The sequence below is a fragment of the Balaenoptera acutorostrata genome, chromosome 14, assembly GCF_949987535.1.
Source record: "Balaenoptera acutorostrata chromosome 14, mBalAcu1.1, whole genome shotgun sequence".
NCBI classification, from domain to species: Eukaryota; Metazoa; Chordata; class Mammalia; order Artiodactyla; family Balaenopteridae; genus Balaenoptera; species Balaenoptera acutorostrata.
Window position 1 is genome coordinate 30,350,359 of NC_080077.1, and position 15,136 is coordinate 30,365,494.

Sequence of the window (15,136 nt, forward strand, 5' to 3'; positions counted from 1 at the left end):
TTTCTATGCTCTACAGATTTCAAATATAGAAAACACCATAAACCCAATCAGAATGTCTGATCTTGGTTCCCCCAAATCAGAATGTCTGATCTTGGTTCCCCCAAATCTCCTCTTTGAAGTATTTTCTTAATCTCCATGTAGAATCAAATATTCCCTCCCTCTGCTGTGCACCCACCTTGAACACATTATGCACTCATTATTTTCTTTTCTGTTTCCCTCTGCTAGACTTTTGGTCCCTTGATGGCTAGTATCATGTTCTATAGGTCATTGGGTTCCCATTTCCTAGCACAGAACCTGGCATATAATAGGAACCTGATACATTTTAAGTTAGAAAGTGAAAATTCACATTTAGACCCTATCCTAAGCACTTCCAATAAATCTAAGTATTTTGTATATAAAGTATAGCTAATCATGTATCTTGACACCATTAGGGAAATTAGAATCTTACTTATATATGGAAGTAACTTTTCACATGACAGGCATGCATTTACATGCATGTATATACATATACATGAAGTAGCATACATGAATCTATATCCAGGTTGGCAAACTACATCTCAAGTGCCAAGTCTACCCCACGGCCTGTTTTTGTATAGCCCGTGAGCTAAGAATTACTCTTGCATTTTTAAATAGTTGAAAAATATCAAAGAAGAATAATATTTTGTGACATAAAAATTGTACGAAATTCGAATTTCAGTGTTCACAGATCAAGTTTTATTTGAATATGGTCAAGCTCATTTGTTTAAATATTGTCTATGGCTCCATTTGTGCAATGAAAGCACAGTTGAATAGTTACAACAGAGACCATATGGCCTGCAAAGCTGAAAATATTTACTATCTGACCTTTTACAAAAAAAAGTTTGTTGACCACTGATCTGTATGCTAAGATATGATTGTATTTATTATATTTTTATTGACAGTTCTTCATTTTAACAATTTCACAAGTGACAAAAATTTGAAAGGAAAATCTAGGTTCTAATATAAACCTGCAGATGTAATTACAGAATTAGGATTAAGGTGATGAACCCCTTTAAAAATTACTTTAAGGAGTAATGTAATATATTTAAACAGCACCAAGGTAGTAGGGTAGGATATTAAGGTGATACTATTAACTCATTCATATCAGTAAAATCTATCAAAATTATCTTTTTGAAAATCTAAAGTTAATGGAAAGATCTTGAAAAGCCACTAAATTAGCTTTTGCTTTTGTCTTTTGTTTTATTATAATAATTTTATAAAGTTATCAAATTCCATCAATAAAACCCAGAATTATAAACAAAATAGTTTAGTCTCAATGGGAAACATTGTGCATCAAATGCTTAGCTTATGTTATAAACACATGGCATAAAGAGTCATTAAAATTCATTAAATATTTCATATCATTATGCCACCGAGACTATATCCTTAATAATCAAAGTACACTTAACATTTTATTGCTAAAAGTTTGCCTCTGTAGCCAGTTTACATGTCCTAAATGCAGAAAAATGTATTATCTGACCAAACATTGGAGAGTCTTTTAACACACTGCACGTTTCCATTTTCCTTAAAAAACTGTTGCCTAATTATTATTGAATTATTAATTAAGGAAAAGGAATTATATTGGTTTATATTGCCCCAAATTTACATACATTATATGATTTAAAACAAAAGCTTTGCCAGTAAAGTATTATTATCCTTCTTTTGTAGAAAAGAATTAAAGCTCAGAGAGGTTAAGTAACTTGTCCAAGACGACACAGCTAGTAAATGTAGTGCCAGGTTTCAGATCCATGGTCTTCCTGACACAGAAGTCCTTTTTTTTCCCACATGGTCACACAACTCTTAAACATTAATACTAAGAACTAGGAAAACTTGATGTTTTACACTTAAAAAAATTTTTCTGTTGGATATTAGATGTAAATTAATAAATATTGATTGTATATATTCACGATTATAAAGTTGCCTATGTTACATTAATATGTCAGAATAGAACAACAGCCAGTGAGCTAAGAATGCTTTTTACATCTTAAATGTTTTTAAAAAAAATCAAAATTAGAATATTTTGTGACATGTGATAATCATATGAAATTTAAATTTCAGGGTCCATAAATCAAGTTTTATTGGAACCTGACCACTCTCATTCATTTATGTATTGCCTATGGCTGCATCTGAGCTACAGTGACAGAGCTGCATAGATGACACAGAGAGAGACAGCATAGCCTACAAAGCCTAAAACATTTCCTGTCTGGTTCTTTGCAAAAAAAAGACCCTTGAGTTAGAATTAAGAGGAACTAAATTCTGGCAACGTATTTTTTAAGTATGAAAAGTATATTTTAAGTGTGGAATTAAAAAAAAAGAAACTAAGATGATAAAAATTTAAATAACGGGCTTCTCATCCACTGGTCATATATTCTAATTAAATCTACATACAGCAAGGTCCAGGCAAACTGTGCCTATTCTAACTGCTTGCTTGGAATGAACATTTCTAACAGGTTGTGAGCTCTTCTTTTTAATCCTAGAATTGGGTGGTTCTACAGAAGTTTTATGTGGTTTTGTTTTAATTTTTAAATTTTGATAGCATGTTAACTTTTGGTTTGGGAGAAAGTTTATTTATATTATATATATATAAATATAGGAATGTAGTTAATATCTATAGTTCAAAACATTTTAAGAGATTTAATATTAATTTATAATTTTAAATGTATAGCTTTCATCACTGGTAATTTTTTAAATGATGGGTTTTTAAATGTTAATATTACTTTAGGTATTTTAATTGGAATATTTATTAAAGTCTGTAAAATAGGAAATATCATTTTGCCATGCTATGAATTTAATTTAATTTATGAAAGTCTATAGGCTATGGAGATTGAGTTTGTATGTAGGCACAATCTGCTTCAACTGCTCATTGACGTGACAGTTGTGTTGAATTATCACTTAATAAACTGATAGTTAGAAAAATAATAGATGCACCCGTTTGTGCAAAATTATGAAAAAACTAAGAAAAGAATACTACTGACCTAAGATTAGAATACTAGTTGATAAGAAAAACATAGCCAACTGTTATCAATAAACAACTAAAAGGTGTGTTCATGTCTCTTTTTTTATTTTTTTATAACAATTACTGAGCACAGAAAAGGGAGTGCAAACAGAAATAGCAACAGAAAGCAAACCAGAAGGGCAAATCCACACACCCAAACACATGCAGTGTACCATCATCTCTCATACTTGTTGCGGAGGAGGGGGTGTTGCAACTCAGCAACCAGTCTGCAGTGTTTAAAACAGTCATGTTGTCCCCTGAGAACAGGAACAGCATAAGCGTTCATTGTCTGAATGCCTGCTCAGTGTACGAGAATAGTCTTCAGTGCTCGTACTGGTTTCTGACCCTTTTGCCAAAATTATAACTGCATGGTATGACTTTTACATTTTAGTTTATCAGGTATGTTTTAGTTCAGTTAAATATACATACATGGTGATTAGTGACCTTCAAAGTCAGATTTCAGAGTGCATGTCTTTGTTTTATTTTAAATCTTATTATTTGCACCCAAGTTAAGGTTTAAATATAAATGTTCTTACTCCACAAGTTATCACTAAACAATTTTATAAATTGGCAATCCTATAATTAATTAGCCAAAATTATAGATGCATGTTTAGAGACAAACACTATAAACAAGGAAAATGTTAATTTACAAAGGGTTTTATGTAAAACATTATTAAATACAGGCAAGTTGCAATCCACACAACTTTACAAAGAAAATTTTAGATTTCACAGTTACTCTAAAATAAATGGAAAGAGGTGTATCAATTTCATAAATATTTACTGAAACTTTAAAAGAAAATATGATGTGGCAAATGCTGATATCTAATAATATGAATAGCTTACAAATTAAAGCAATTTTCAAGTAATTTTTCACTCGACGAAAACAACTAAATCTACAAAACTTCAAAATCATTGTGAGTAATTTAAAATGCAGCTTATATATGTGTATATATGTACGTATATATATATAAGCTCTCTACGTATACATATTCTGATGCAAAAATCAGATCGTATTTTCTGACAGGTTGAATGCATTTTATAAAAACAATAGGATGAAATATTTGAAATAGTTATTATTGTTGCCATATGTTGTGGCATAATTATGAGCTAATCATATGAAAAGGTATCTAGAAAAAAATTCAATTCCTATTTTAAATACATGTTAGGTATTTCTCTCTTTGAAAAGAAAATGCAGCAGATATGGACATTTTTCTATTCCCAAAACCATTTTTAAGAAACACCATTTTTAAGAAAAACTTAGTAGGCTTTCTCTTAAAATTCAAAATAAAACCAAAAACTAGTGGAATTTCTTTTCCGTTTTCTATATTTGTTGTTGTTAAGATCAGAGAGTAAATCCTTTGGCCACATTTTTTACATTTTGAAAAATATTTACAAGGGTAAATACAAAAAGAAAGCCTTGCTAAAGGCCTTCAAAATGTTGCTCGGGGCTATCTATTCTTTCTGAATGTTTCCAGCTATAGAGGAGGAGCAAAAATTTCAAGAAAATCAACAGAACAATAAATAATCCATTAACTATATATTACTTGAGTATAATGCTATGATGTTATTGCTTATGAGATATAATATTTATTTACTAGCAGATCCCTAACATGTAAAACCACAACAGAGTCTGAAATGTGATTCTGCGTGTCTTCAGGGCTGTACACTTACCTCCTGTCCCATTTGTGGTGACTGATGTGCTGCTGAGATTAGCTTTCTCCAGTTTGGAGCTACCAGGAGTATCGCCACCTCCAACAAGAGGATGAGGACTTGCTAGGTCCTGCATTTCCATAGACCTGTTGGAGCAGGAAGCAACAGAGAAAAAGTTGAAATTTCAGCAATGCTTTCTTAATAAACTATGTATATCACTCTACTGAGCATGCAGGTGATCTCACAATAATAGGAATTGAAACCCACAGCTAAGACTTTTTGGTTAATCAGGTGAACATGACGGTCCATTAAAAATTAATAAATAAGTAAAGCTTCCATGATAGTTAAGTTTCCTCATTTGTTTGTTATTTGTAATAACCATACAAAAACTCAGATCTACAGGAAGGAATGAAGAGTGACAGAAAGGTAAATTTGTAGGTAAATACAAAAGATTATCTTATTTTTCTCTTAATTCATGAAAGACAGTGAACTGTGTAATTTATGATATAGGATAAAAGTAAAATATGTGACAACAACAGCACAAAGAATAGTTGCCAGGGGTGGGATTGGGGTGGAGATGAATAGGCAGAGCACAGAGAATTTTTAGGACAGTGAAAATACTCTGTATGATATTGTAATGAAAGATGGATGTCATTATACATTATGCAAACTCACAGAATGTACAGCACCAAGAGTTAACACTAAGGTAAACTATGTACTTTCAATGTAGGTTCATCCTTGGTAACGCAGCATTCCAGTGAGTGATGCTGATAATAGGGGAGGTTATGCATGTGCAGGGCAGGGGGTAGATGGAAAATCTCTTACCTACTGTTCAACTTTGCTGTAAGTGTTAAACTACCCTAAAAAACAAAATCTTAGGAAAAATCAAATCAAAATTGGTCGTATGCAAATAAAGCAGTGGTTAGTGAGAAATTTATATCTTTAAAGGTTACATAAGAAAAGAAGGGTTTAGAATCTGTGATCTAAGTTTCTACCTTAAGAAACCAGTGAAAGAAAGGCAACTGAACCCAAAGTAAGTAGAAGACAGGAAACAATAAAAAGCAGAAATCACTGAAATAAAAAATCTATGAACAACAGAGACAATTTACAAATCCAGAAGATGATCATTAGAGATACTGAAGATATTAAAAAGGATAATAAGAGAATATTATGAACAATATTATGCCAAATAATTCAATAATTTAGATAAAATCAGACTTTCTTGAAAGACACAAACTATAAAAACTTATAACAACTTTTAAAAACTGTCCTATACCAATTAAAGAAATTGAGTTCATAATTAAACATTTAAAAAAAACTCCACGGCCATATGGTCACATTAGTCAATGCTAGCAAACATTTAAGGAAAAATAAAAGCCACCTTTTATAAATTCTTTTAGAAAAAAATAGGAGGTAACACTTTTCACTCCACTGTAAGAGACCAGAATTACCCTGATCCAAAGTCTGCCAAAGGCAATTCCAAGAAAAAAAAATTATGGATTTATATTTCTCATGAACATAGATGAAACAATATTTCAAAAACTATTATCAAATAAAATCCAGCAATGAAAGGGTAATATATGATGACCAGGTGTGTTTTATTCCAAGAATTCAAGTTAACACTTAAAAATCGATAAATGTAATTCAATATATTAACAGAATATACTTTCAATGGGTGTAAAAAGCATTTGACAATATTCATTATCCATTCATGATACAACTCGCAGAAAACTAGGAAAAGAAGCATTTGCCTCCCATATGATAAAGGCCATTCTTGAAAAATCTACATCTTACATCTTATTTCATGATGAAATATTGAATGATTTCTCACTAAAGAAAGATCAGAACTAAGGCAAGAGTATCTCTTTTTCCCACTTCAACACGACATTTTATTGGCACTCAGTCAGTGGGAGAAAACAAAAATGAATAAGTAAAAAGGGGAAAGCTTAGAAAGAAAAATTGTTAATTCAATAAAATAGATAACTAATAAGGACCTGCTGTATAAAAAAAAATGTTAATTCACAGGTAACATAATTGTTTATGTAAAATATTCTGAGAAATCCATTAAGAAAAACCCTACGAGAACTAATGGGTGAATTTACCAAAGTTACAGGTACAAGGGCCTTGCCAATAATAAATAAAAACATGAACCAAAAATATCTGAAACATCAGTCAATGCCTTTCTAGTTCAAACACTGAACTACCAAAACAGCAGCTGTTCAGGAGGTTGGAAGCTGGGTTATTCACAGTCCCGCTCCAGCTCAACTCAACTCCAAAAGGAATCTGAATGCTCAGACCCTTGCTTTCACAGCCAGCCAGAACAAACGACTTAGACATTTTGGGAAATAAAACAAAATAAATACCATGCTTCAGTCTCTACTGAGTTTCTGTACATAATCTTCAGAAAAGTACAAATACATGATGTTCAGAATACTATAAATTATTTTGTACATAATGTTCAGAATGACATCTTGAGTCATAACAAGAAGCAGGAATATATGACCCATAGTAGAGAGAAAACATAGTAAATAGAAGCAGACCTGTAGATGACTCAGGATTTGGAATTAGCAGACAAGGATTTAAAAAACTATTGTGTATATGTGAAATAATTGATAGGAAAAGATACGTACACAAGGTATAAACATATAAATATGCCACGTATATAGATAAGTATATATATGGCATATATACATATGTGCCACATATATTTTATATATATGTATAATTATGAATATAACGTGTATGTATTACGTCTAAATATTGCACATAGAAAAAAATGAAAACTGCAAAAAAGAGCCAAATGAAAGTTCTAGAATGAATATTATAATATATTAAATTAAAAAAAATTGTCTTTGGATGGACTTTAAGGCACTGCAAAAAAAAAAAAAAAAAAAAAAAATCAGTAAATCTGAAACTGGGCCAGTAGAAGTTATCCAAACTGAAGCAGACAGACAAAAAATTGGGGGAAAATATTGAATAAAGTAAAAGTAACCTGTGGAATATTATTAGAAAGCAAGAAAGGGAAAGAGACAGAATAATTTCAGAATAAATAATGGCCAAATTTGATTATAAACAGCAACCCATAAAGCCCTGAAACACAATAAATGAGAAAAAGAAAAAGTAAACCAAACCTTCAGCACATTACAGTCAAATTCTTAAAATAAGATAAAGAGAAATCTTGAGAGCAATCGGATAAAAAAGACACAGAGGAGAGGAGAATAGTCGGAACCCTCAAAAGTATTATCGGTAGCACACTCCTGATAACAGGCTTAATTACGGTAAACAACGAATGCTCATGATTTTATCTTCGCCTACCGAACCCACCCGACATAAATATTTTTAGTTTAATTGAACTAATAAGTGAATAATTGCTTATTACATGCAAAGTACTGTCACAGGTGTTAGGCTTGCTAAATGGAGAAACCATGGTCCTACCCTCAAAGAAATTTATGATCTAAATGAGAAAGCAGATCCTGTGCATAGAAAACTACAGTACATTAAGTATCCAGACAGATCCTGGGGGCACATTCTGGAGAAGGACACTGAGAGCTGCGTTCCCTCCCTCTGACCAGAGGCGTGTGGGGCTTGGGAGACATATGAATAGGTTTTTCCAGCTTTACCACGTGTTCACTACTAGGTTATGCTTGAAGGGGTTGTATAGAAATTCGATAAGTGGTTGGGATAAATGCTGCGTAGAAGGTAAGAGGCTCTATAAGAGTTAGGAGGTGGATGGGGCCCTCAGAGGGGAGCACTCAGGAGCAGAGGCCAAAGCAAGACAAAAACCTTTGGCCAGTGAGGTTTCATCACACTAAGTTCATTTTAGGGTTCCAGGGGAACGTGCTGTCAAACTTGAGGAGTTTATTCCTCTTTTTTTTGTTTTTTTGGGTTTTTTTGACCGTGCCATGTGGCATGTGGGATCTTAGTTCCCCGACCAGGGATCGAACCGGTGACCCCTGCAGTGAAAGCGCAGAGTCTTAACCACTGGACCGCCAGGGAGTTTATTCTTGACCCATAGGCAATGAGGAGGCATCGAGGGTTGTTGATCTGGGGAGTCATGAAAAAAATCAGTTGGAGGATTGATGTTAGCAGTGGTTGTTGGCGCGCAGGGTGCCTGCGCCACAGGATTAGTAAACCCAAGATGGGTCGATGGGAGATTATAGAGGCGAGTTTTCCAAGGAGTGAGGCAGGAAGTGTTGTTACTATTAATAGTGTGAACTTACTTAAAGAGTCTAGAAAATTTTCTCAGAAATTGTTAGCTGGGTTTTGATGAATTCAAAGAAGGGGTTCTAGGGGAAACATCTGGTTGGTAGTATTACTGAAACTGCAAGGTAATGTAGGGGCTCACAGCCAATCTGAACCACATGCAACATGAGGAAGCAAGGAAAATCAGTCAGGAATGAAAGGATGGAGCCCACACTACAGAGAGGAGCAGGAATATGTCACTCCTGCAAAACAAAACAAAAATAGCCTTTGTACCTTACATTCCAATTTCCAGGAAACCAAAATGCGACTATCTGGCTCTTTACAGTAAGTCCCCTTTGCTTGAATTTATTTTAATGGGTTGATATTTCTTACAATTAATAGAGCCTTTAGAGAATAGGCATGCATTATTGTTATAAACTATACATTATTGCTATAAACTATAAACTATACAGTAAGAATATCCCCGTACTTTCTTTTGTATGTTAAACTTCGGATTCTTTTTAAGTCTAGTTCATACAAAATGTAACATAAAATATAAAGTTTACCTTAGAGTTCAACAGCAGAAAATGTTTAACAGCTACCAGTTTTTACTGAGTACATATTGTAAGACACAGCCTACGCTTGGTACTTCAAATATATCCTCTCTGTTAATCTTTACATTAACACACTGATGTGCATATTATTTTCCATATTTTATAGATAAAGAAATTGAGACTCAGAGAGGATATACAGCATGCCCAAGACCTCATAGGTTGAAAGTAGCAGCACCAAGACTTGAACTCAAGTCTATTTGATGCCGGAGCCCAGGTTCCTTCTGTCACATTATATGTTTCCCATTTTTAAAAGTGACTTTAATTTTTTCACACTGTGAAACCACAATTAGGAATGCATATTCTTGCAATAAAACATTTTGAATGGTTTTCAAAAAATACTCAACTCAATATAAGCATCTACTCTGACAAATCTACATTACCATATTTAAAGGAGACCCGTTTCTAAATAGCACAGAGAACTATATTCAATAGCCTGTGATAAACCACATGGGAAAAGACTTTTTTAAAGAATGTATATATATGTATAAAGGTGCCCCTTTTTTTCTTCTGAGATGTCACTTTCAAGCCATGTCATAAGGCCATGTGAATACTAGCATCTTTCTGGACAATATAAAAAACAACCTTATCCATAAACACAAAAACTCTTTAAAAAAAAAAAGAAAAGAAAGAAGACTTGCAGGTCACATGTAGCTGTTTTTTTGGTTCTTGTCTGCATTCTTCTGTAGCATAGGTGGAATTTATTTCTAGCAGACTTAAATATCCTCTTCAAACCCAAGGAAGAGCATGCTTTATATTTGTGCATTTAGAGTCTCCTGTAACTCAGAAACCATGATTCCTTCTGCACAGAGCCTGGTAATGAGTCATAGCCTGTTTATTTACAGGCTGAGATTCCATCAATTCTTCATGACCCAAGAAATGCTAAAACATCCTAGACTTTCAAAGGCATTCACTCTCATGCCAGCTTTTCTCATTGCATAAAGTGGACAGTATGTATGCAGGGCTCTGTGTCCCAAGCTCTCAGAGTCTACCTAACTAGCCAATTTTCATTTTGACCGTCAGGATGCATTTAAGGGCAAGAGTTCAGGTATTTGCTTTACTCATAACTTCCTTTTTTATGTAATATAAGCCTTTTCATCCTCCTTAGCTGAAAAATTGGAATAACAAAATCAGCTTTTACTTAAATAATGAGAGTGTAGGTTGCATTAGGGCAGGGATTATTTTCTATTCATTGCTTTTTTCCTCTACACTTTGAATTGTGTGGGGTACTTAGTGAGTGCTAAGGATGAATAATAAAATAGGAATAGGAAAAATGCTGATGAAGTGATTTGAATTACTTGGAGTCAAGAGTACTCTGGTTCAACAAACACTGCTTGAGCATCCAGGAAGTTCAGGGACATTTCTAGGAATCCAGAAAGTATCTTCTGAGAGCTTGGAGGCTAGCAGGAGAGCAAAGGGATGGGTGGAGGGAGATGGGGATTAGCAGTGGGATGTCAATGTGTATGGAAGGTTTCATATCTGCATGTGCAATGTTAGAACTCCCAAATGAGTGAGGGGTGTGTGTGTGTGTGTGTGTGTGTGTGTGCAAGAGGGTGGGGAGGAAGATGCTCTGCATGGATACAGAAAACCACTGTGCAAGAAAAAAAAAAAATAAAGCCATTTGGTCAACTTAGATCGGATGAAAGTCATAGGCATGTCACTACTGGGTACCACTTCCCACTCTCTGGAGAAAGCACATCCGTCCACCTTAAACCAACACATTTCAGAGTAGGAGCCAAGAAACCCTTGTCCCAGCTGCAGTCCTGAGCCAGTTTCTCCCCTGGCTCAGTTAGGCTGGGAGATGTGGATGCTATCTGCTGCACGGTGTCTATGCCACTGATCAGGTGGCCAGACAGTCCCAGAAGGAGGCCCTCACTAGCCCATTTCAGCAGACATCATCAGAACTGGGCTCTGCTGCAGAGAAAAGGAAATGTTGGAGGAAGAAAACCCCTATCAACAAGGATCAGGGAAGTGGGCCATGAATAATGGGAGCTATTCTTGCAATTTGCCAGTGACCTCATGCCTGTCTCTGAGGCCAGCCTGAATGCTTGCAGTGCAAGTGACCCGTCTGCCAGAGTGACCTCAGGCCCTGGAGTAACAGAAAATAAAGCCATGGACACACTGTTCTCTGGACACTTTTACAGTCCTTCCTTTCCAGGGCTTCCTTACAGATCTAGACGAGTCCTACAGCTCTGGCCCTTTCTTCACTACGACTCTTAACAGATTATTTAGATAAAACATGGTCTCCCCACCCAAGAAATGTGAGTAAATTTTTTAAAAAATGTATCTCTAAAGCATTTCTCTAAATTTAGGTTTTCAAAACCCCCCTCCTTTACTTTGAAAACAAAGGAAAAAAAGCCCAATGAATTCTCCAACCGTTATTTGAATAGTACAGGACTCAAGTTTCTGTTAGATCAGTTACAAACCATGGTTAATGAAGCAGGAAATTATTTCCCTCCAGTAAGCAGAAGAATAAAGCCATACGGCCACAATAAAAACATCTAATACCATTAATTATACCAAGAACTATATAGACTCTTTTTCTAAGGAAAAAACTCTACCAGTAAGGATCAAACATTTTATTGGATGATTGAATGAGGGTTTTTCAATGCTAGAATGTTGAATTGAAAAGAGCAAAGCATTAGCGTAATGTACACAATAAAAATAGCTCCCTATGAAAATGATGGAATTTCGGAGTCTTGAGGGACATTCATTGTCCTCGAATGCAAAAATACCATTTTATGCACAAGGCTGTGAGTGCTATGTTAAGGGCCTGTACTATAGGCTGAAACCTGCGTTTTAAACTCCATCTCTATCACTTACCAGTCAATGGACTTTAGGCTCAAAAATGGAGTTAATGATACCCACCTGAGGGTTCCTGAGTGAATGAAATAAGATCACGCACGCAAATTACACAGAATTTGGCACACAGTGTATCTTTATGAATGTTAGCTCTTACTACAGTCACTTCTACAATGCTGTCAATAAATGCCTGATTTGTCTGTTTGAAAACCTGTAGTATCAAGAAAATTGTTTTCTTAAGAGGCAGCCCATTTCATTTTCCGCTCACTTATTAATCAGAAAGTCTTCCATACATGGTTCCCATGCAACTTTGGTCCTGGAAGAAATTTAACCCATTGACATGGGGCAAGTCTAAACTTTCTTTCCCATAACTTCCCTTCAAACCTCAAAGAGGAATGTCCCAACTCAGAGCCTTAGAGGTGCAAAACATGGCAGGAATATTAAAAGGATCACTCTGGACCCATCAGTATAGTCTGAAGAGTACACTAGCTTTGCTATCAGACACTTTACAGTATGAACATACACTGAAACCCAGCCAACCAAACCCCTATGATTTGTCCCATGTGATGCTCTAGAGCCCTGTTTTCTCTCAGCCACAACACATGCCGTTGGCATTTGGAACCTAAGTGAACAGTTCTTCATATGTTCCTCTTAAATGCTATCTTGTTGGATTGAGTCCACTGGTTCATCTTGCCCTGTCAGATTCTGATTCTGCTGTTCCAAGTATTCTTTCCCTGTGCCACGACACCCATAAACTTTCCTAGCACGCACTCATTGCCAAATCACAATAAACATGTTGAACAGGCCAATGTCAAGGACAGGTCTTGAAGAAGCCACTAGAGTTATATCTTTAGATCTATATCACTGGGAAATAGTTATTGAGCTAATAGCAGTACTATCTTTCAGTCTCTATTTTTCTGTATTTTCCTCATAAATATATCAAGAGCCTTTGAGACACACGTTGTTGAATCCCATATGTGCTAAGTGTAATGCAGGCCTTTGTCCCTCTTTTCTGGTATTGCTGTCAGGCTATTCTGTCATGGCTCTTGCTTAGAGAACTTATGCTGGATTCTCGTGATCACAGCCCTCTTTCTAATTATTTATATTTAGTTATCTAAGCAGGTAATTTTATTCTTTTGAGATTGATTTAGAACATTTTATTTTAATTGTTTAAATTTTTATTGAAGTATAGTTGATTTACAATGTTGTGTTAGTTTCAGGTGTACAGCGAAGTGATTGAGATATACATATATATGTATATGCACACCTATATATATGTGTACAGTGAAGTGATTCAGATATATATATATATATTCTTTTTCAGGTTATTACAAAATATTGAGTGTAGTTTCCTGTTCTATACAGTAGTGGGTCCTTACTGTTTATGTATTTTATACATAAAATATATAAAACATCTATTTTATATATAGTAGTGTATATATGCTACTCTCAAATTCCTAATTTATCCTCCCCACCACCTTTCCCCTTTGGTAACCTTAAGTTTGTTTTCTATGTCTGCTTCTGTTTTGTAAATAAGTTCATTTTGTATCACTGGTCTAAAGTTTATTGTGTCACACAATGAAACAATGAAAAAATGATTTCTCTTTAGAAATCTGATCTTAAAATAACCATATGACATGTGCTTTATTAGATAACAATATGGATTGGGAATCAGGAACAGGAATCTAAGTCTATGATCTACTACTTAGAAAAAGTTAATGGGTGTGTGTGTAGATGGTTTTCCGAATATCTTCTCAGGTTTACACAGCTCTCGAAATAACACTGTGAGTCTTCCACAGACAGGCATTCTGTACTCTCTCCCTTTCTATGCCAAGACATTCTGTATCTTTATGAGGTTACTCAACCCATTCACTTTGAACGCAAGGAAGTTAGCACCTGCCACGGGGGATCAGAATGTGAAATGTGAGGAGGGAGCCCTGTGATAAGTGCCTGACCTTACCAAACAAAAATAAAACCTCTAAGAAAACAATGACGAAAATGCAGTAATATACCAATATACCAACCAGAGTGTTGTGCAGCTCTTAATACAAGCAATTAAAGTTCCACTCCACAGGAAGCAATGGTTGAGGCTGTGTGTAATTCACAGAACAGCCAGCAATGCCAGGAGACGTCAGGGAACTCCCCCACTGCCCCATCCTTATGACCCCATAACATGATAGTCTCCACTAAAAAAAAAAAAAAGTCAAACAGCCATCTTAGTGATAGGAACTTGGGGCCCATTGCTCATCTGACGTAATACTTCACGGAGCAGGTCCAAACACAATGCAGGGCCCTTAAAATCAGCAGGAGCTCAGCACCCTGATCCATGCCAAAGAGCAAGACGAGAAATGGGGCTGGTATAAATATTCATTGGGAAGTTACGGCCAACCTCCTTGTGCTGTGTGTTTAATGCAACTCAAAACTGCTCCACCTGGCCCCTTCTGGCTCCCTCATGTCTACCAGGGGCTGGCAGCTGGAAGGCAGGCTGAGCTTGGAGATCTTTTAATTTGCTGTAGCACCAGAGGGACAGGCAGGAGGGATGACGATGCATATGCTGGGATTCAATTACAGGGCTGTCTTTTTCCCAGGTGGGAGGTAACACTGACTGCAGAGAATTCAATGGTTCATCTGTTAAGGTCCCTTAGGAAAAGATGGGTGGTTTGCAAAAGCTGGGGGTGTGGAATAATGCTCTATGGTCGGCCCTCAAGACAAAAATCTTGGCAAAAATTATCAGGCAAATTGAATGGTATTTTGTTAGGCTCACATGCAATCTTTACTTTTCTCGTTTTCCAAAGCAAAATCATTCTGTAAATTCTGCCTAGAAAATACAGACGGCTGCTCCTAAATTCTGAAATCAGTTGCTGTGTAGCCTATAAAA

At 35.4% G+C, this 15,136-nt stretch overlaps 1 protein-coding gene across 16 annotated transcripts in view; it reads right to left on the reverse strand.

The window, feature by feature from the left end:
* EYA4 (EYA transcriptional coactivator and phosphatase 4) overlaps window positions 1-15,136 on the reverse strand; it is a 296,342-nt gene that overhangs the window by 67,261 nt on the left and 213,945 nt on the right. For 10 of the 16 annotated variants that reach the window (XM_057527915.1, XM_057527914.1, XM_007190887.2 and 7 more), the window contains 2 exons: window positions 4,685-4,809; window positions 3,202-3,270 (listed from right to left, as the gene is read on the reverse strand). In XM_057527915.1, the coding sequence (XP_057383898.1) occupies window positions 3,202-3,270; window positions 4,685-4,809 (194 nt within the window). The remainder of the gene's footprint in view (window positions 1-3,201; window positions 3,271-4,684; window positions 4,810-15,136) is intronic. The other 6 variants (XM_057527922.1, XM_057527923.1, XM_007190893.2 and 3 more) reach the window with 1 other exon arrangement.